Here is a 20,352-nt window from a genome sequence, read left to right as displayed (position 1 = left end):
AAGAATGAGTGCTTATCTTTGCATCAGAATAAGATTTTAGAACTCCATGCAAATGAACATGTCAAAGTTATCTAGCATGACTAAAATGACAAATCTTTGTTCTGTATGACTGCATTTGATCTGAGGATATACTGCTACATGGTTAGTGTGTCAGGAAGACTTGTGGGGGCTCCTAAGATCTTACCTCCGACGTCGGGGAAACACTGTTGGTCGGGCAGAGCTCCTACTTTGCCATCAGCTTCTACCTTGATTGGGTACTTGAGAACATGGCCGGTCAGTGAACTCACCTCCTTAGCGGCGTACCTGCACCAGTTATCGTCGGCTATCTTGTTCACGAGTCTTACGCACTCCAAGCTGTCGGGCTGCTCGAATCGTTCGTCTACCGATCCCAGCTGCTCTGCCCAGAGAGACATCCTGTATCCATATATCTGCAGCAGAGCATCAAAATGCAGTCAGGATACAAGATAATGAAATTTCATAACAGGACTTAGACATTTACTTTGCCTAATTGTGATGGAGATGACAATTCCAATATCCTAACGCTAACTTGGGAATCAAAATTTTATCTAGATAGAGCACAAATGCTTACTACATTGACAACCTACTCAAACAGTTAGAACAGGTAATGCACTCAGCTGCTTCTCCCATCTGGTCAGAATCTTGAAATCTAACCTTCGTCGACGATCTACTTGAACACAATTCCTTTTCCTAATTTTGATGGAGATGGCATTCATATATGCAGGAAGCCTTGTACAACAATTATCATAGTGTTAAATATAACATGCTGTCATATATTATTGCACTCAGCTGCTTCTCCCACCTAGTTAGAAACACTAGATCTTGAGACCTACTTTTCAACTATGATCTCCTTGAAGGCATTTCCTTTTCTTAATTTTGATGGAGATGAGATTCATATACCCAGGAAGCCTTGTGCAACTCCTCGGTGTCCTAGTGCCAAATTGGATATGGCTTACAACATTAACAACCTACAACTTATTGTCATATTATTGCTCAAGCATTTAAATAGGTCATCACTCAGCCGCTTCTCCGACCTATTTAGAAATACTAGCATCTCGAAACCTACTCTTCATTGATGATCTCCTCAAGTCTAAGCTTTGCCCTGGGAGTGAATGAAATATGAAGTGGGAAGTGTAGTCAATGTTTCAAGACAAAAAAAAAAAAAGATTGGTTGCATCTATAAAACAACCTTATTTAATTGATATCATAATTTTGTGTCTTCAGCCATGACACAACTGGAGAACATGAAACTTTGCATTCCTTCCATTAAAAATCATGTCAAGCATTGATATCATGATATCACTTCAATCGACATCATTACTCAGGGCAGTTCTGTCTGCACCAATCATTTTACGATACTTTTTCCGTTGCGATATTTCAAAGTTCTAACATAATTTCAAGTATTCAGTAGCACTTTTTATCTCTAAAATTGTCCATCTAAGCTTGTGTAGCTTTTCTTAGTGTAGCAGATTAACTAGGGAGTAATTGTTGCACCCAGTCCACGTCTCTTCTAAGCTTGCAATTAACTATTTCCTAGATTGCTCTCACACTAGCTGATCCAATAACAGGAAACTGTAATGATTATATAACAAAGAAAAAAACATTCTAATCAATGACCAGAAAACAACTTGAGAAGATTAATAAATGCTAATAAGATCTTTTAAAAACAGACATGTTCCAAATAGATATTTATATCAATAAATGCCCATGTTAAATTTGAGAAGACACAGAAAGGAAAAGAGCCAAGAATATAATGTCACCAACCTGACCATGTGGGTGCCTTTCTTTCTCAGCCCATGTTTGATGAGGTTGGTATGCACCCATGGCGATTTCGGTATCTCTTGAACCAGCCAGAGATCTTTGATTGATGTTAGAAGATCCCATTATAACGTATTCATCATCTACAATCATCCCTTTTGCATGAACATATATCATGAATCGCCGAGACTTTTGTGTGAAGACCTGGGTAAAATTTAGATGGCAACTGTAAGTAATTATTGTGAACCATAATACAATAAGTTAACAACTATATCTTTTCGAAAGGCCTTAGAATCTGTTTCTATATTAAAAAAGAAGCACAAATGCTGTTCTAATAATCAGAGAAGAAGAGAACATGTATCAATAAAGAAAAGAAAACGAAGGAAAGATGATTTGGAATTGGCTGAATGATGAGAAGATAATGATAACCATCTTAATAGTAAGAAACATATTGTTCACAAAGAAAACAGCTGACATTTTAACCAGCAAATATTCATGGATATTAACCATATACTCATGAATGTTTACCAATTTTGATATAGTTCTTAATTTCTTATTTTATCTAGCTTGTGTGACTCTGATGAAACCGCTTTTGCATGTATAAAACCAATGTGGGAGTGAAATAGTTCTCCACATATGAACTCTCTAGTATGATTACAGCAAATTATAAAGACAAGCAAAGAAATTGATTGCCTATAAGTTCCTTCACTTCTAAAAATGTCTCAGAATCTTTGGTCGGTTATGATTGCAACACAAGTTATTTAATCTTGAAATGAATTTATTTGCACTGCGAAGTAGATCTAATTTACCTTTGCTTGTTTGCTGCACACACAGAAGAGCTTTGAGTCTGACAAAATTAGTAGCTATGAGAAGGCGTATCAACCTAGAGAAAGCAGTCTAGGTCTATAAGATTACCAAGTACTACAAGAAAGCTTTTGAGACTTGATATACTTGAACAAAAAAATAACATAGTCAAGTTCCTGGATGCTTATGAATATAGTACCACTGGACTTCTTTCTGAAGAGTGACCATTTGATTGCAACTCATCCTTGGACAATTCTTCACGGTTTCCAAGACAGTAGAAATTAAGATAATCTTGCGGATGTGAATCTTCGGAGTTCACAGCTTTAAGCTCCTTTGCAATGATTTCATACATCATCTGCATAGTCACTGACCCTGCAAGGACGAAACAATGTAATTTAAGTAGCATTGAGATAGAGATTAAGAAAGCCCATAAAGTAACAAAATGAAGGCAAGATCAACTCAAAGAATCCAAAAACTATGCTGTCACTTGGTTGGTGTGATTATTTGTAGTAAGAATGCTGCATGACACTTATCCCTAAGTTGAATAGTAAATGTTTTTGGTAAGTTCTTAAGTCTCCCTCTACTTCTCTCGCACGATCAGTTGTTATCAACTCATCTCATTTAACCAAATGTCTCCCTTGGACATGTTCATCACATCATAAACAAATTTTCCTCATTTGTCTTCTGTTGAAGCTGTATCAAATTTACAAACATAAACATTTCTTATTATGTCCTCTAACAATCCCAAACATCAATCTCAACACCCTCATCTCAGCAACACTTGTCCATGTTGTATTCTAACTGCTCAACATCCCTATACATAAATCAATTAAATAGAATACTACAATAATATAATTAATTTAACTAAATTGATTTTGCAAAAGGAAAAAAAGTAACATCTTTTTTGTTTAAGAGAAGCTCAATAAAATGTTCATCAATCATTTGCCATTCAGGAAAAAACAAACAATTTGATGTTCTATATAAATGAGATGATACCTGCCAGAAGAGGATTTCTTGCACACTGGAAGTAGTAGGGACTCCTTCAGGCCACATAGGTATAACCACGTATACAGCAAACCGCTCTTTGGCTTTAATTTTGCCAGCAATTTTTAATGCTAATTCCATAGGTATCAGATTATCAGCACCTGTTGATGTCAAGGAAGCTTTTATTAAAAAGAGCCTCAGCAACTAACAATAATTCTTCAAAGAAAGGATGGCTCTTATGCATCATTTAGCATAAGTCTGCAGCTATACTTTTATTTAACCAAATCTAGCAAAGTGCTCATAGTCTAGCAAAGTGCTCATAAATCTTTGCCAGATTATGAAGACCAGACATAAAACTACATTTTTCGAATTTAATTCACATCAGAAAAGGCATAGTTAATATAAATAAAGCCAAATATTGATGATATAAGCATCTAGAAAACTAATTAAGAAAAAAAATCATGTGATCAATAGTTGAGTGCATCTTTGTAGAAGCATTGGTTACTTCACTCAGCATCATTGTTAGGAATGCTGCAAGCAAACTAAAGTGATAGACATGTTTGTGATGTTGGGAGATGCGATTTTCTTACATGTAGGAGGGTGCTCCAAGGGTCGAGTTTTCAGAAAACTGGCAACTTAAAGATTACGGTGTGGTTTTATTACATGTTAAAAATAACATACTAGTAAAATGGACTTGAGCGAACCTGAATTTTTATAAAATGGCCAAGCATAAGAAGACCCCAGAAAATACTGATTCTCAATATATATGAAATGTTGTGCAGATCTGATTGCCCTCACATATGCTGTGTGGATGCTCTTATCGATGATCAGATTCTTTTGACAGACAAGGTTCTGCAACAGTTGATAGTAGATTAGCCTATAAGATCCAGATTGAAATGAACCAAGTAACTAGCTTTTATTGAAAAAATAATGGAAATGATGAAGCTATACAACTTTATTTAAAACTGAAGTATGAGTCAAATAGGTTTGTATAAATTGGCATCATCAAAATAGAAAAATAATAGACTTGATAAGTTGTAATAGAAGTTGTACTAGTATAAAGTAGACATACTCCATGACAAGAGACTAACCTTTCGTAAGGCTTCTTGAGGGTTCTTCGGAAATCCCTTTACTGATCCAGAGTCTATAGATCGAAAAATCTGTAAACTTAACATTCAGTCACTAAAAATATAATAAAATTTCTTATTACTAGTAATTGTATGTTATACAACCTGAACATGCCAAGGTCCAGCATCTTCTTCACTTGCAACCCATAAACTTGGATCATCATTTGGAACAGTAGGTGAAGGACTAATTATCCATGAAATCCGTTCAAGCTTTATTAAAGCATCATCGTGCCAGTGGGATACCTTTTTTTTAAAACGTAGCCCAAATTCTCGCCATTTTGTTGCCTTACACCAGTGCTGTTCAAAATTCTCCAGAACATCATAAGCAGCTGGACCTTCAATTCTGCAGTGTAAATCATGCCATGGTTGTCTTGGTCCTTTAGTTTCTAACTGTGGATCACCCTAATACAAAAGAAAAAGATAACATGAACCAATATAATATCAAAGCTAGTAGATGTTCAATAAGCAAACATGTATGTTTAGGGCTCATGCAAGCAGACTGTCAAAATCATAGTTAGTATGAATTAAGCAAACATAACTGACTTGCTCTAATCATGAAAATTAGAATTTTCTTTTTACCATTGCAATATTGATCTGTCTATGTTGATGTAAATTAATCTATCAACTATGATCACAAATCATAAAAAAAGAAAATAGCACATGCATCATCCTGAGAATTGTAGATGCCAAAATATTTGGAAGTCTGTTCATTTTTGTCAACATTTTTTCAATTTTAACGGTTAATAGACAGGTACTCTATACCTGATTCCTTCCTGTACATGTATGCATCCAACAATCTGAGTCTGTACAACTAATGATTTATTTCTTTTTGAGAAAATACCATATATGTGAAGATATAGCAGAGAAAAGATTAGTATTCATAGAAGACTTCATGATCATATACTTTGTTGATTATTAGGTGATATTAAATGAAAATCATGAGTTTGCTACAGCTCTGCTGTAAATGCACAATGATAAAGCCACTTGGACAGAGAAATAGAGAGGTAGAGGTAAACCTTCACAATACTTGGCTTTGATTATAAAATCTCTAATATTGCTGTTATAATAAATTCCTTCTGCAGTGATGATTAAACGTCTCAGGTTCATTAGATCTTTGATAAAACTTTGATTACTTATTAAGCATGACAATTATAAGATAATGGATCATTGTTTGAAAACAAGGCTTACCAGAAGATATAGGAATGTGCACAGCAATATTTTATCAGTGTGTGTACTGTCTAGTGTCTATCACTGACTACATTAACTTAAATATGGACATAAGGAAACTACACTATGATGAGTGATGACAATAAGCTGACCAAGCAGTTCATAAATGATTCAGGAAGAGAAAGTTGGTGTAACTGACACTTGAAGACCAATAGGTAGAAAGAATGAGTCATCTAATAAAAAAACTGGTTTAGTAAGTGTCTCACTAGAGTCATTTCAACAACAAAGGACCTCAAAACTAATCAAAGAGAATTAAGTGAACTTGCAATCTGAATAGCTAAACTTTATAAATTACACAAGAAAAAAAAACATTTTGAGAGGAAAAATGAGAAGAGAAAGGAAAAATATACTCACAGCAAATGTAGGATTATGAAAATCATTCAAAAAGACACTGTCAAGTTCACGAAAAAGTCTATGCTCTGGTGTATCATAGCGGCCATCACAAAGATCCAGACCTCCTATGAAAGCAGTTATTTTTCTATTATTCCCAGATGCCTGTGTGTCAACAAGTACACATTTCTGGTGGTGCGTAAAGAGAGTTCCAACTACCTGATAAAGAGGAAACGCAAGGTAACTATACAATTTTATTTTCTTCTCAATGGACCTGTGCAAATCAGATAAAACAACAAGCTGTATATTTGTACAGTGTACATGGTAAGCTAATTGGCACCAATTGTTTAAACATAGTAGATTATTTTGTCCTAATCATAGGCTATGGCAATTTTTGTTTGTTCCTCCTCTTCACTTTCCTCCTGTTCTACTCTTCTGTTAAGTGTAAGAGCTACCATTATAAACTTATTACTTTAGTTAGTTCACAAGATTTTATATATCCAATATCTTTTATCAAAGTAAGCAATAATTGAGAGGGAAAACGATAAATAAAATAGACCAAGTTCTGTGGCATGCAAGAAAACCATGAAGATTGTTCTGATTACTGAGAAAAAGAGATGACACTAATTATATACCCTAAAGAGGAAATGATGTCTAATTTTGGTTTTATACTATATTTATTGTTCTTATTTTTATCCTGATAGTTGATAGTTTTCTTTTCTCTAACCATCCATCTTTTGTCCCTAAAAGACCATCCATGTAAACATCTGGAATTTGAATAAATGTATCTCTCCAAGCCCTTGTGACCACATCCTGCAAGACTTTATAATTTAAATGAAATGTTAATGGAAATACATTTATTTTCAAAAAAATCAAAGTATAAAAATTTTTGAACCAAATGCAAAGCCTCATAAAGATATAGACAGTTTAAAATGTCAAGATTGAATTCTGGATAGGGGCTTAAAAATGGTTAGGAGTATATTAAAAAGAGAGCATAAAGTTTCTTTTTCAACTTCGAAAAGGTATGGTTCCAAGGAAGAAGAAAGCCCTAACAACCATGAAAAGGACATATTAATATCTTGTTGTTATGGTAACATAAACTGAAGGATTAATGTGACCTATTATTTGATTTTTTGTGGCCAAGTATGTGAAAATAACAAATTAATGAATTCATATGCAACTTCCAAAGACTTCAGAGTTTAATATACAAAAAACCATTTACTTTTAATTTCACTACCAAAGGAGAACTTCATTGATTGGTCCTTCAAACATCTTTGTAATTCAAGGGAAATCTTGATTAGTTGATCTAAGAATCACAACAGATGGGAAATATTATGGTGTAAAACATGCCTGCTGCTTGACAAAGCTAAGCTTACTGCTCGCATAACGAGGTGCTAGAACACAAATGACAGAGGAATGCTTGAAAAACTTCCGAGTTTCTTCATCGTGAGTTTGCATTACTCCTTCCTGCCAGAGAAAGGTCAGATATCCAACTAAAGTATATCAATTAAGTTCACTAAAATGCCAGTCAAGACTCCCTGATCATGATATATTTCGTAAATCACAAGCAAATTAGCCTGTACTAATTTCCTTGAATTGCCACAAGCACATAATGAATCTTGTTACGGTCAGTAACTGTTCAGCCGTGGCCCTGAGGTCGTCGCGGCTTGGTCCGGGTCCGGAAGGTGGTGGTCAAAGGATGAGGAGTCTCCCCGAGCCCGCTGGGTCCCCCTGGGCGGTGATCTCCGAAGGCTTTGCACCTGCATCAAGGCCGGGTCGGGGTGCTTGACCCGGCCCCTCCGACGATCAAGTTAACGAAGGATGTGGAGGGGGTTTTGGGAGGAGGAAAAGTCTCCCCAGTATTGAGCGTGTTGAGAGAGTCTCCCCTTTTGTTCAGGACTTGGGGGTATTTATAGAGAAATCACGTGTTACCTGACTTGACCGCCTGCTGGAGTGAGGTGGTACCTCTGATGGCGTCTGACGCGGCTGCTGGGGTCGCGTGGCGGAGTGGCTCGTAGCAGGGTATGGGCGAGGGGCAGGTTGTTGTCCGGCCTGGCCGTGGTCAACCATGCAGGGTCGGGCGTCGCCTCTCGACAGCGGGGGTCGTCAGGGCGAGTCTAGTCGGCGTTATTGCTTTGGCCGGAGGCTGTCGTCATGGTGCGTCAACCGTGCCATTATTTTCCCTATCATATTCCCCCCCCAAAAGGAGCCATGCGCCGGTGGGGAAGGGAGCTCGAGGCATGGCTGCGTCTCTTGGTGTTGAGGCGGCCACGGGCGATGGGCGGCTCAGTTCATCTTGTTTTGAGGGGGTTGTGCGACGGAGGAGTGGGGTGACCGAGCTGGGATGCCTCGGGCATTAAGCGACCGAGGAGGTGGCCTCGGGCATTGAGCGACCGAGGAGGTGGCCTCGGGCATTAAGCGACCGAGGAGGTGGCCTCGGGCATTGAGCGACCGAGGAGGCCTCGGGCATTGAGCGACCGAGGAGGCCTCGGGCATTGAGAGACCGAGGAGGTGGCCTTGAGCATTGAGCGACCGAGGAGGTGGCCTCGGGCATTGAGCGACCGAGGAGGTGGCCTCGGGCATTGAGCGACCGAGGAGGTGGCCTCGGGCATTGAGCGACCGAGAGGCCTCGGGCATTGAGCGACCGAGAGGCCTCGGGCATTAAGCGACCGAGGAGGAGGCCTCGGGCATTGAGCGACCGAGGAGGCCTCGGGCATTAAGCGACCGAGGAGGTGGCCTCGGGCATTGAGCGACCGAGGAGGCCTCGGGCATTGAGCGACCGAGGAGGTGGCCTCGGGCATTGAGCGACCGAGGAGGTGGCCTCGGGCATTGAGCGACCGAGGAGGCCTCGGGCATTGAGCGACCGAGGAGGTGGCCTCGGGCATTGAGCGACCGAGGAGGTGGCCTCGGGCATTGAGCGACCGAGGAGGAGGCCTCGGGCATTGAGCGACCGAGGAGGCCTCGGGCATTGAGCGACCGAGGAGGCCTCGGGCATTGAGCGACCGAGGAGGCCTCGGGCATTGAGCGACCGAGGAGGTGGCCTCGGGCATTGAGCGACCGAGGAGGTGGCCTCGGGCATTGAGCGACCGAGGAGGCCTCGGGCATTAAGCGACCGAGGAGGTGGCCTCGGGCATTGAGCGACCGAGGAGGCCTCGGGCATTAAGCGACCGAGGAGGTGGCCTCGGGCATTGAGCGACCGAGGAGGTGGCCTCGGGCATTGAGCGACCGAGGAGGCCTCGGGCATTAAGCGACCGAGGAGGGGGCCTCGGGCATTGAGCGACCGAGGAGGCCTCGGGCATTAAGCGACCGAGGAGGTGGCCTCGGGCATTGAGCGACCGAGGAGGCCTCGGGCATTGAGCGACCGAGGAGGCCTCGGGCATTGAGCGACCGAGGAGGTGGCCTCGGGCATTGAGCGACCGAGGAGGTGGCCTCGGGCATTGAGCGACCGAGGAGGCCTTGGGCATTGAGCGACCAAGGAGGTGGCCTCGGGAATTGAGCGACCGAGGAGGCCTCGGGCATTGAGCGACCGAGGAGGCCTCGGGCATTGAGCGACCGAGGAGGTGGCCTCGGGCATTTAGCGACCGAGGAGGTGGCCTCGGGCATTAAGCGACCGAGGAGGCCTCGGGCATTGAGCGACCGAGGAGGTGGCCTCGGGCATTGAGCGACCGAGGAGGCCTCGGGCATTAAGCGACCGAGGAGGTGGCCTCGGGCATTGAGCGACCGAGGAGGTGGCCTCGGGCATTGAGCGACCGAGGAGGCCTCGGGCATTGAGCGACCAAGGAGGTGGCCTCGGGCATTGAGCGACCGAGGAGGCCTCGGGCGGTCTACGCCGGCTTTTCTCTGGGGAAGGTCAAGGGGCCCGTTCCCTTTCGGCGTCCGCCGGGTTTCGAGCCTGATATAATTAGGGCTAAGCGCGGTTAACGCGCTTAAGTTCGCCTCGATTACTGCCCCCGAGGCTGGTATGATGAGTGCTTTGATGCCCGTGCTGCGCCGCAGCCCTCTGCCGTGACAGGCCGTATTGAGCGACCGAGGAGGCCTCGGGCATTGAGCGACCGAGGAGGTGGCCTCGGGCATTAAGCGACCGAGGAGGCCTCGGGCATTGAGCGACCGAGGAGGTGGACTCGGGCATTGAGCGACCGAGGAGGTGGCCTCGGGCATTGAGCGACCGAGGAGGCCTCGGGCATTGAGCGACCGAGGAGGCCTCGGGCATTGAGCGACCGAGGAGGCCTCGGGCATTAAGCGACCGAGGAGGTGGCCTCGGGCATTAAGCGACCGAGGAGGCCTCGGGCATTGAGCGACCGAGGAGGCCTCGGGCATTGAGCGACCGAGGAGGTGGCCTCGGGCATTGAGCGACCGAGGAGGCCTCGGGCGGTCTGCGCCGGCTTTTCTCTGGGGAAGGTCAAGGGGCCCGTTCCCTTTCGGCGTCCGCCGGGTTTCGAGCTTGATATGATTAGGGCTAAGCGCGGTTAACGCGCTTAAGTTCGCCTCGATTACTGCCCCCGAGGCTGGTATGATGAGTGCTTTGATGCCCGTGCTGCGCCGCAGCCCTCTGCCGTGACAGGCCGTATTTATTGCGAGGGGGCGCCCCTTTTTCCCCCCTGCAGCGGACCTCGGGAGATGAGGAGTCGCCGGCTCCGGAGGGATGCGGCCGGCTTATAAGTAGTGTGAGGCAGGCTGTAGGGGGAACATCTTTTTCTCTGAACGCGTCCTACTGCCTTGCGTCTCCTTGCCCTGTCCGTGCTAACCGTCCTCCCTTGCCGAAGGTCAGTAAGAATGGCGTCCTCTTCTTCCTGCTCACTTTCTTCTTCCTCGAGGGCCGGCGGGGCGGCGGCTTCGTCGGACCTCGCGTCGTCGTCGGAAGGGAAGAAGACCAAGGCGCTTGAGGCCTTGATGTGGCCCCATGATCACGACTCCACCGTGAGTGAGTCAGCGCTAAGTCTCCTCCGGGATCGCTATGGCGTCCCGGAGGAGTTTGTCCTTCAAGCCCCTGAGCCTGGCCAACGTGCATACGACCCCATCCCTAGGGGCTTTGCCCTTACCCTTGATGCTTTCGAGGCCGGGCTACGCCTCCCTCTGCACCCTGTCATAGTTTCCTGTCTTTCTTGGTGGCGTATCTCCCCGTCCCAAACGGCGCCGAACTCATGGCGCTATCTGGTGGCGTTCTTAGGCGAATGCCATTATGCTGAGATTCCCCCGACACGATCTCTCTTCCTCTCCTGCTTTCGTCTCTTCCGGGGGTCGGGGGGTTACCATCTGTCCGCCCGAATGGGTTTCAGGGTGAGTGGGGCTCCTTCCAGTAACAAGGGGTGGAAGGAGCGCTTCTTTTTTGTCAGTCGCTCGGGAGACTGGGGGTTCGGCGTCCGCTGGGGGGCGCGCGTGATAGACAATACCCCCCCGGTTTTAGATGACGATGAGCGCCTGGGGCTTCGGCGGCTCAGAGAAATCCTCCCGTCCTCCCAAGCCATCCGGAGCATGTCCGAGCGGTGGTTAGTAGAGGCGGGTCTTAGCCCAGTGCCTCTAGGTACGCTCCGAGGAGCGGCTCCATTTTCCCCTTGTTCTTTTTACGTGTTGCCGCTTGGCTAACAGCCATTCTGATCCTTCTTGGCAGACATGGTGCGTCTCGAGGATTTGCGTGGGGGGAAGACCGCCGCTGCGTCGGGCCGGTCTCCCTCTGTCGCCAAGGCGGGCTCAAGGGAGGCTCCCGTGGACATTGAGGCGGGCCGGCCTCGGAAGAGGGCGCGGGCGCCGTCAAGCGGAGATCTCGAGGTGGTTGCCGCTCCGGCAACGGGAGCCGCGGTGGCGCCGGCAGTGGAGGGTCCTGCTGGAAGCCTCGGAGAAGGCGAGGCCGGTCCGAGCGGGGGTGCGGTGGCGGAGGCGGCTCGCCATCCTTCCGTCCGCGAGCTTCTCTGCCTTCCGCTAAGGGAGGATGAGCCGTACCTGATGCGGGAGGTGGGTGCTCTTCCCCGCGGCGTGGCCACCGATCCACTGGTGGCCCGGTGGGAGGGCCTTACCCGGGGCACCCGGGTGTGGGCCGACGGAGGTGTCGCGGGCAGGTTCATCCGTGGCGGGCTTCACCCTGACATAGCCCGGGACCTGTACTCCCTGCCCTCCGACGCTTTGCTCAGCAAGGCAGCAAAGTCCTTGTTGTGGGTAAGCATCCTCTCGCCCCTTGGTTCGTCTGTTTTTGGAAGGGTCTGATTCTAACTTTGACCTCGTCCTTCCCTCAGGGCAACCACTATGCAAACGCTTTGATGGACCGCGTTCGAGACGCGGGACAAGTCATTGCTGCCTTGAGCTGCCGCAACGTCGAGCTCCGGCGGCAAGCGGACGAGGCCCGTGCCGGGGCTGGCCCCGAGGCGGTGGCCGTTGCTGAGCAACGTGCCTTGGGCCTGGAGGCCGAGGTGGCGCGGCTGACTTCGGAACTCCAGGCGTCCTCCGAGCGACTCGCGGAGTTGCAGACGCAGCTGGAGGCGTCCGAGGCGCGCAACGCGAAGTCGCAGGCTCACCTGAGGGCGACAATGGTAGAGTCCCGCTCGGCGAGGTCCGACTCCGTCGAGCTGATTCGACGTCTGGAGGAGGCGCGGGCTGAGGCGTCGAGGGCTACCGAGGCCTTGGAGGCCGAGATCCGCCAACGGCCGGCGAAGGACAAGAAGCTGGTCGAGGACTACAAGGCTTCCTCGTGCTTTCAGCTAGGTCTTGTCCGGACCGGGCGGGTCTCGTATGAGTATGGGTATCGGGTTGCCCTCGCCCGCTTCAAGGCACGCAACCCCGACTCGGAGGTCGTGGAGGATCCCTTCGGCTCCTTCCCTGAAGATCTGAGCGTCGACATGCCGGCCGACGTTCCTTTTGATGATAGCCCTGACGCCCCCGAGGACTGATGTCCTTTGTATTTTTTGCTTCTGTTTTTTTTTTTTTTTTTTTTTTTTTGTGACACCTCCTTTGCTTTAGAATGAACATGATCTATCTTCTTTTTTCGGAGTTCCGTAACCGGCCAAGTCCTATGGAAAGAACTTTTTGAGGTTTTGTGCATTCCAGGTCCTTGGCAGGGACTGACCTTCTATTGTGGTGAGCCGGAATGCGCCGGTTCCGATGACTTCGGTCACCCGATAGGGGCCTTCCCAACTGGGGGCTAGCTTGCCTCTTTGTCGGGTCGGGTCACTGACCTCAGCCCGCCGCAGGACCAGGTCGCCCAACCTAATAGGTCGGGGTCTCACCTTTCGGTTGTAGACCCTTGCGACCGCCCTCTTGTAGGAGAGGGCTCTTACATGTGCGTCGGCGCGCCGCTCTTCTAGCAAGTCGAGGGCGGCTTGTAGTCCTTCATCCGAGGTTTCCTCGTCGTAGACTTTCGTCCGGAGGGTGGCAACGGCTATCTCGGGGGGAAGTACCGCCTCGGTACCGAATGCTAGGCTGTATGGGGATTCTCCGGTTGCTGTTTTCGGCGTGGTGCGCAGCGCCCATAGCACACTCGGGAGCTCGTCCGTCCAGGTCGTCCGAGCCGCGGACACTCTTCTTTTGAGCCCGTCCAGGATGGACCGGTTGGTCACTTCTGTTAGCCCGTTCGTTTGGGGGTGAGCGACCGAACTGTACTTCAGTTGGACTCCCTGTCTTGCGCAAAATTCTCGAAACCTCTGACTGGAGAACTGGGGCCCGTTATCCGTAATAATGGTTTTGGGCAGGCCGAAACGGGTGATCAAGTTTCTCCAGATGAACTTCTCCACTTGCTGCGCCGTGATTTTCGCCAGTGGTTCGGCCTCAACCCACTTCGTGAAGTAATCTACGCTGACGATGAGGTATCTCCGCTGCCCTGCGGCTAAGGGGAAGGGCCCGAGGATGTCTAACCCCCATTGTGCAAACGGCCAAGCGCAGTCGATAGGGGCTAGCGGGACTACCGGGAGCCGAGGTGTGCGGGCGTGCTCTTGGCATGAGATACACCGCTGCACGTGTGTTATCGCATCCCGGCGCATGGTCGGCCAATAGTAGCCTTGGCGGAGTATTTTATGTGCTAAGGTTCGCCCGCCGATGTGTTCGCCGCAGGCACCCTCATGTATCTCCGCCAGGACGGTTTGCGCCTCGTCGGGCTCCAAGCACCGCAGGAGGGGGTACGAGAAGGATCGCTTGTAGAGTCGCCCGCCTGCCTCAATATACCTTGCGTGCGTGCGAAGCAGGCGCCGGGCTGTTGCTTTGTCGGGCGGAAGAATTCCGTCCCGTTTGTAGCGCAGCAGTTCTTGCACCCAGGAGGACGCGCTGCAGGCAGCCGCGGTCGCGACTTTAAAGGCACGGGCGGGTAGCTCCTCGACCTCCGGCCCGACTTCGGGGGCAGGTTTCGAGGCCAGCTTAGCCAGCGCGTCAGCGCGCTCGTTCTCCGCCCTTGGGACATTAGACAATGTAAAATGATGGAACTTCGTGGCTAAGTTCCGCACCTGTGCCAGGTATCTTGCCATGGTCTGGTCGCGAGCCTCATATCCTCCACGGAGTTGCTCGGCCACTAGTTGGGAATCCGTGTGGACGCAGAGGGAGTCCACCTGCATCTCGAGCGCCAATCTGAGCCCCGCCAGGAGTGCTTCATACTCTGCTTCGTTATTAGTGGCGCGGAACCCGAAGCGGAGGGAGCGCTCGAATGACCGCCCGTCGGGGGCTCGGAGCACCAACCCCGCGCCCGCCCCCTTTGAGTTGGCCGATCCGTCGACGTGCAGGACCCAGGCCTCGGGGGGTCGTCCGAGGCTCCCGCTCTCGTCTTGGGTTAGCTCCGCGATGAAGTCGGCGACGGACTGGGCTTTGATGGCCGTTCGGGGTACGTACCGTATGTCATGTTCGCCGAGCTCTACTGCCCATTTGAGGAGTCGTCCTGCCACATCAAATTTAGGGACGCAGCTTCCGGGCGGACAACACAAGGGCGAGCGCCAGCTTCTCGATCGGAGGGTATCGCTCCTCCGGGCCGCTGAGGACGTGGCTTGTGTAGTAGACCGGGAGTTGGCCGCTGGAGCTTTCTTTAACCAGGACGGAGCTTACCGCGCGTGGGGAGGCGGCCAGGTAGACGCTCAGCTTTTCGCCGGGGGTGACCGAGGCGAGCCGCGGGAGGTTGGCCAGGTGTCGTTTTATTTGCTGGAAGGCTTCCTCGCATTCTGTCGTCCATTGGAAGCCTCTCGGATTTTGTAGTGCCTTGAAGAAGGGAAAACAGCGATCTCCTGACCGAGCAAGGAATCGGGACATGGCGACGAGTTTCCCATTGAGGCGCTGCAAATCCTTGGTAGTCCGGGGCGATTGCATGTTGATGATTGCCTGGAGCTTCCCGGGGTTGGCGTCGATCCCTCTCTCATGCACGATGAATCCGAGGAATTTTCCTGACGCGACACCGAAGGCGCATTTCGCGGGGTTGAGCCGCATGCCGATCTGGCGGAGTGTAGCGAAAGCTTCGGTCAGATCAGCCAAGTGAGTCCCAGCTTCTTGGCTCTTTACGATCATGTCGTCGACGTACACCTCCATGTTGCGGCCGATCTAGTGGGCGAATGCCTTGTTTACTGCCCTCTGATAGGTCGCGCCGGCGTTCTTCAGCCCGAAGGGCATGACCTTATAAAAGTAGACCCCTTGGTTGGTGATGAAGGCCGTGTGCTCTTGATCCTCAGGTGCCATCCTGATCTGGTTATAGCCTGAAAAGGCGTCCATGAATGACAGGCGGGCGTGCCCTGCCGTAGCGTCAACCAGCTGGTCGACCCTTGGTAGGGGGTAGCAGTCTTTCGGACATGCTTCGTTAAGGCTAGTGTAGTCAACGCACATCCTCCAGCTTCCATTTGCTTTTTTGACAAGAACTACATTGGACAGCCATTGTGGGTACCCAGCTTCTTTTATGAAGCCTGCCTTCAAGAGGCGAGTCACTTCTTCTTGTATGGCTGTCTGCCGCTCCGGGGCTTGCTGCCTCAGCTTTTGTTTCACCGGGCGACCGTCGGTGGAGATGCTGAGGCGATGCAGGGCGACCCCTGGGTCAACGCCCGTCATGTCCGATGGTGACCAAGCGAAGACATCAGCGTTTTCTTGAAGGAGGCCGACAAGTTGCTCTCGTTCGGGCTCGGGTAGCTCTGACCCGACCCTAATCGCCCGTTCCGGGTGATCTTTTTGTAGCGGTATGGCGACTGTGGTTCCCTTCGGCTCGACATGGGGGGCCGACCTCTGTGCTTCTCGGGGGTCCGTCAACGGTGGTTCGACCCTGAGCTTCTTAGGTAGCGAGACGGCAGTCAGGTAGCAGCGCCGGGATTCTCGAGGGCTTCCCGCAGCTTCGCCGGTTCCTGCCAAGGTCGGGAACTTCACAGTCTGATAGTAGGTCGAAACGACAGCTCTAACTTTGTTGAGTGTCGGGCGGCCAAGGATGGCGTTGTAAGCGGCGGGGAGGTCGATGACTAAGAAGTTGGTCATCGTCGTCTTCGACTTTGGCGGAACTCCCAGGGTCAGAGGCAAAGTAACCGTCCCCAGTGGTGAGACTGAGTCATCGGTGAAGCCGGTGAGTGCCGAGGACACCGGCTTCATGCTATCTCCGGGGAGGCCGAGCTTTCGGTAGGCGTCGAGGTATAGTATGTCGGCCGAGCTTCCGGTGTCGACCATGATCCTTTGTACTTGCGCGTTAGCGATCCTGGCCGATATCACGAGTGCATCATCGTGTTCGGCCTGTTCATACGCCCCGGCCGGGAAAGTGACACTGGGTCCGGGCGCGTGTCTGGGAGCCTCAGCTGAGGCGGCTCGGGCGTATGCCTTCTTGCGTGCCATGGAGTCTCCGCCGGATGCGGGGCCGCCTGATATCACGTCGATCCGCCGCTCGACGGGTCCTTCTGGGCGGGGAGAAGATTCTTTGTTCGGGCGGAGATATTGGTCGAGGTGCCCCCTGCGAATGAGTTCCTCAATCTGCTTTTTCAACTCCCGGCATTGTTCGGTGTCGTGCCCACGTTGTCGGTGAAAGCGGCAGTATTTCGACTGATCTGCCAGTGCCCGAGGGTCACTCATCGGGTAGGGCTCCTTGAGCAAACCTTTTCCCCTTATATGAAGGAATATGTCTGTTTGAGATGAATTCAAGGCCGGCAGGGGGGGCCTCGGAACCGCTGGGTCAGATCTGTCCGACCTGCGCCGAGATGTTGGCGGCTGTTGCTGCCGAGGCGGCTCCGATTTGGCTCCCCTGTGTCCCCTTGGTTTCCCGGCCATCCATGTCTCTTCCGCGACGAATTGGCTCGCCCGTTGAAGCATCTCTGGCACCGTTGTGGGTGGTCGTTCTACCAGGGACCAGAAGAACCGGGAGGGTCGTAAGCCTATCGTGAATGCCTGCATCAATAGGGAAGGATGAGCGTCCGAGAGCCCTCGGATCTGCGTCGTGAAGCGGTCCAGAAAATGGGAAAGGGACTCATCCTCCCCTTGGTTGAGTCCGAGGAGTAGCGCCGTGGATGGCTTCGGGCGGGCGTAGGCGAGGAAGTTGAGCTCAAAGTCCCGGGCAAGCTGGTCGAAAGAGGAGATGGTTCCCGCCTTGAGGCTACCGTACCATGCGCGGGCCGGCCCCCTCAAGGTTGTCGGGAATGCCCTGCACATCAGGGCGTCGGAGGTTCCGTACAGCGCCATTTGGGCGCGGAACGCGGCTACGTGATCCGCGGGGTCGGCGGCGCCGTTGTAGGCGTCCAGGGATGGGAGCCGAAAGTGCTGCGGGATAGCCTGGTCTTGTATTTCGGGCGCGAATGGGGATCCTTGATACCCTTCCGTTCCGGGCTCTCCCTTCGTCCTGCGAACTTCTTGTTGTACCTCGTTCAAGCGTTGATTAAAGAGATGCAGTTGCGCCTGCAAGGCGTGGGTTGAGTTCTCGGGTGGCCATTCGGGCTCGGGGCGACTCGACGTGCCCACGGTTTCCCGATCCCTTTGCCGGGTCGCTTGGTTTCGGGGCGACTGAGGAGGCCTGGGGGGTGGCGCGTGCTCCCGAGGGGCAGGCTCCCGTTGGTGCACGGGCTGGTCCGTTTGCAGGGGCTCCGGCTGGGGGATGAGCGGAACGATGGCTTGCACCATGCCTGCCAGTGTCCTCACTTGGTGGACGAGGTCGTGGAAGGCCTCGGGGGAAACTGACGGGGGGACGATGGTGGCGTCGGGCGGTGACAGGCCCGGATCATTGAACAGGCGCCAGTATTGCTCCGAAGTCGAAGCGAGGCGCCCCTCTTGGGGCTCTTCCCGTGGAGGATGATCTCTCGCAGCCGGGGAATCGCCGGGGCGGGTTTGCTGGCCAGTCGACATTCCGGGCCCTCCTTCTAGCGCCAAAATGTTACGGTCAGTAACTGTTCAGCCGTGGCCCTGAGGTCGTCGCGGCTTGGTCCGGGTCCGGAAGGTGGTGGTCAAAGGATGAGGAGTCTCCCCGAGCCCGCTGGGTCCCCCTGGGCGGTGATCTCCGAAGGCTTTGCACCTGCATCAAGGCCGGGTCGGGGTGCTTGACCCGGCCCCTCCGACGATCAAGTTAACGAAGGATGTGGAGGGGGTTTTGGGAGGAGGAAAAGTCTCCCCAGTATTGAGCGTGTTGAGAGAGTCTCCCCTTTTGTTCAGGACTTGGGGGTATTTATAGAGAAATCACGTGTTACCTGACTTGACCGCCTGCTGGAGTGAGGTGGTACCTCTGATGGCGTCTGACACGGCCGCTGGGGTCGCGTGGCGGAGTGGCTCGTAGCAGGGTATGGGCGAGGGGCAGGTTGTTGTCCGGCCTGGCCGTGGTCAACCATGCAGGGTCGGGCGTCGCCTCTCGACAGCGGGGGTCGTCAGGGCGAGTCTAGTCGGCGTTATTGCTTTGGCCGGAGGCTGTCGTCATGGTGCGTCAACCGTGCCATTATTTTCCCTGTCAAATCTAATACTCACTGTTGTGGAACAAAACACATCTGTAAAGAGTGGTACATCTCCCAGTGGAAGATGTACTCAAGAAATCTGAAAAGTATTACTCAATCGAACGCTATAAGATCAAGGAACTCAAGAATTGGGAAAATATGTGTCCAGTCAGATTGGATTGTGCTGACAAAGTCAAAGATTGAACATCATGAATGACACTGGAAACAACGATGCTGCCAGGAAGTAATCTATGCAGAACTGAAGATTGGATTCCTCTTACCGTCTTGATGAAGAAATTATGGTGAGAAGTCTTGTCGTCCCAAACCAACATGCACACCCGAACCCCCTCCTGGGACTTGTACTTGAGCAGCTCCCCCAACGTCAGCTGCCCCGCAGTCGGCAGCGGCCTCGTCGGCTCTCTCACCAGCTTCACCTTGTGATATATAGACCAACCGGTGATATAAATCAAGTGATGCGCCTCGAGAATGGCATGGTAGATGTCCTCCCAGCACTTGTTATGCTCAAAGATGGCTCCTTCCTCGAGCCTAATCTCTGGGAGCTCGCCATCCCTGACATGTGCGTCCTGGTAGAGCGTCACCAAGCACCCCTTCCGGACGGGGAAGTAGGCATCGCTCACCCCGCGCTTGTCGGGATCCCCGGCGATCCCATGCCTGTGCTCCACGCTCTCCTCCACGGGCGTGTACTGGAGGGACACGCGGAGGGCGGTATCGGGCTTCGGCGTCCTCCCACTGGGCGCGATCACCGGGAACCATTCGTCGATCACCTCGCCGGAGGCGACGCGGGCAACGGGAATGGAGACGGTGCCGATGAGCTGGGAGCCGAAGACGTCGTTGTCCTTGACGTGGAGAACGAGGGCCGCGGCGCTGTGGGCGACGGGGATCTTGAAGCGCTCGTTCCAGATGGGGTTCTGGGAGTTGTGGATAACGCGGGTGCGGGCGACGGTGGCGCCGGCGAGCAAGGCGGTGACGTAGGGGTCGGCGGTGGCGATCTTCTTGCGGTGGCCGCGGCGGCCGTGGTCGGGGGTGGGGTCGGAGTCGCTACTAGGGAGGACAGGGCTGCATGGGGCGAAGCAGCGGCGGAGGTACTCGGAGAGCATGTCCATGTTGGGGAGGCGGCGTGCCGCGAGCACGGACAGGTGGATGTCGCCGTGGAGGAGGATAGCCTCATCGGCGGCGGAGTGGGATCCCATCGAGCCGATGGCGAAGGGAACAGCAGGGGCGTCAAGATGGAACATTCAGGAGGGGAGGAGGAGGCTTCG

General features: G+C 51.1%; 1 protein-coding gene across 1 annotated transcript; it reads right to left on the bottom strand.

Moving 5' to 3' along the window:
• Positions 1-5: 5 nt before the first annotated feature.
• Positions 6-20,347, bottom strand: LOC135598483 (phospholipase D delta-like). The gene is made up of 10 exons (XM_065092323.1): positions 19,354-20,347; positions 7,595-7,715; positions 6,273-6,463; positions 4,797-5,081; positions 4,656-4,724; positions 4,269-4,416; positions 3,575-3,725; positions 2,780-2,942; positions 1,783-1,980; positions 6-428 (listed from the first exon to the last, which is right to left on the bottom strand). Exons 1-10 carry the CDS (start codon positions 20,326-20,328, stop codon positions 135-137), a joined length of 2,595 nt encoding a protein of 864 aa, XP_064948395.1. The 5' UTR covers positions 20,329-20,347; the 3' UTR covers positions 6-134.
• Positions 20,348-20,352: the final 5 nt, after the last annotated feature.

Source organism: Musa acuminata, chromosome BXJ2-1, assembly GCF_036884655.1.
Source record: "Musa acuminata AAA Group cultivar baxijiao chromosome BXJ2-1, Cavendish_Baxijiao_AAA, whole genome shotgun sequence".
In the NCBI taxonomy this organism is placed as follows: Eukaryota; Viridiplantae; Streptophyta; class Magnoliopsida; order Zingiberales; family Musaceae; genus Musa; species Musa acuminata.
Note: the sequence above shows the minus strand (reverse complement) of the source record. Positions and strands in the feature narration are given on the sequence as shown.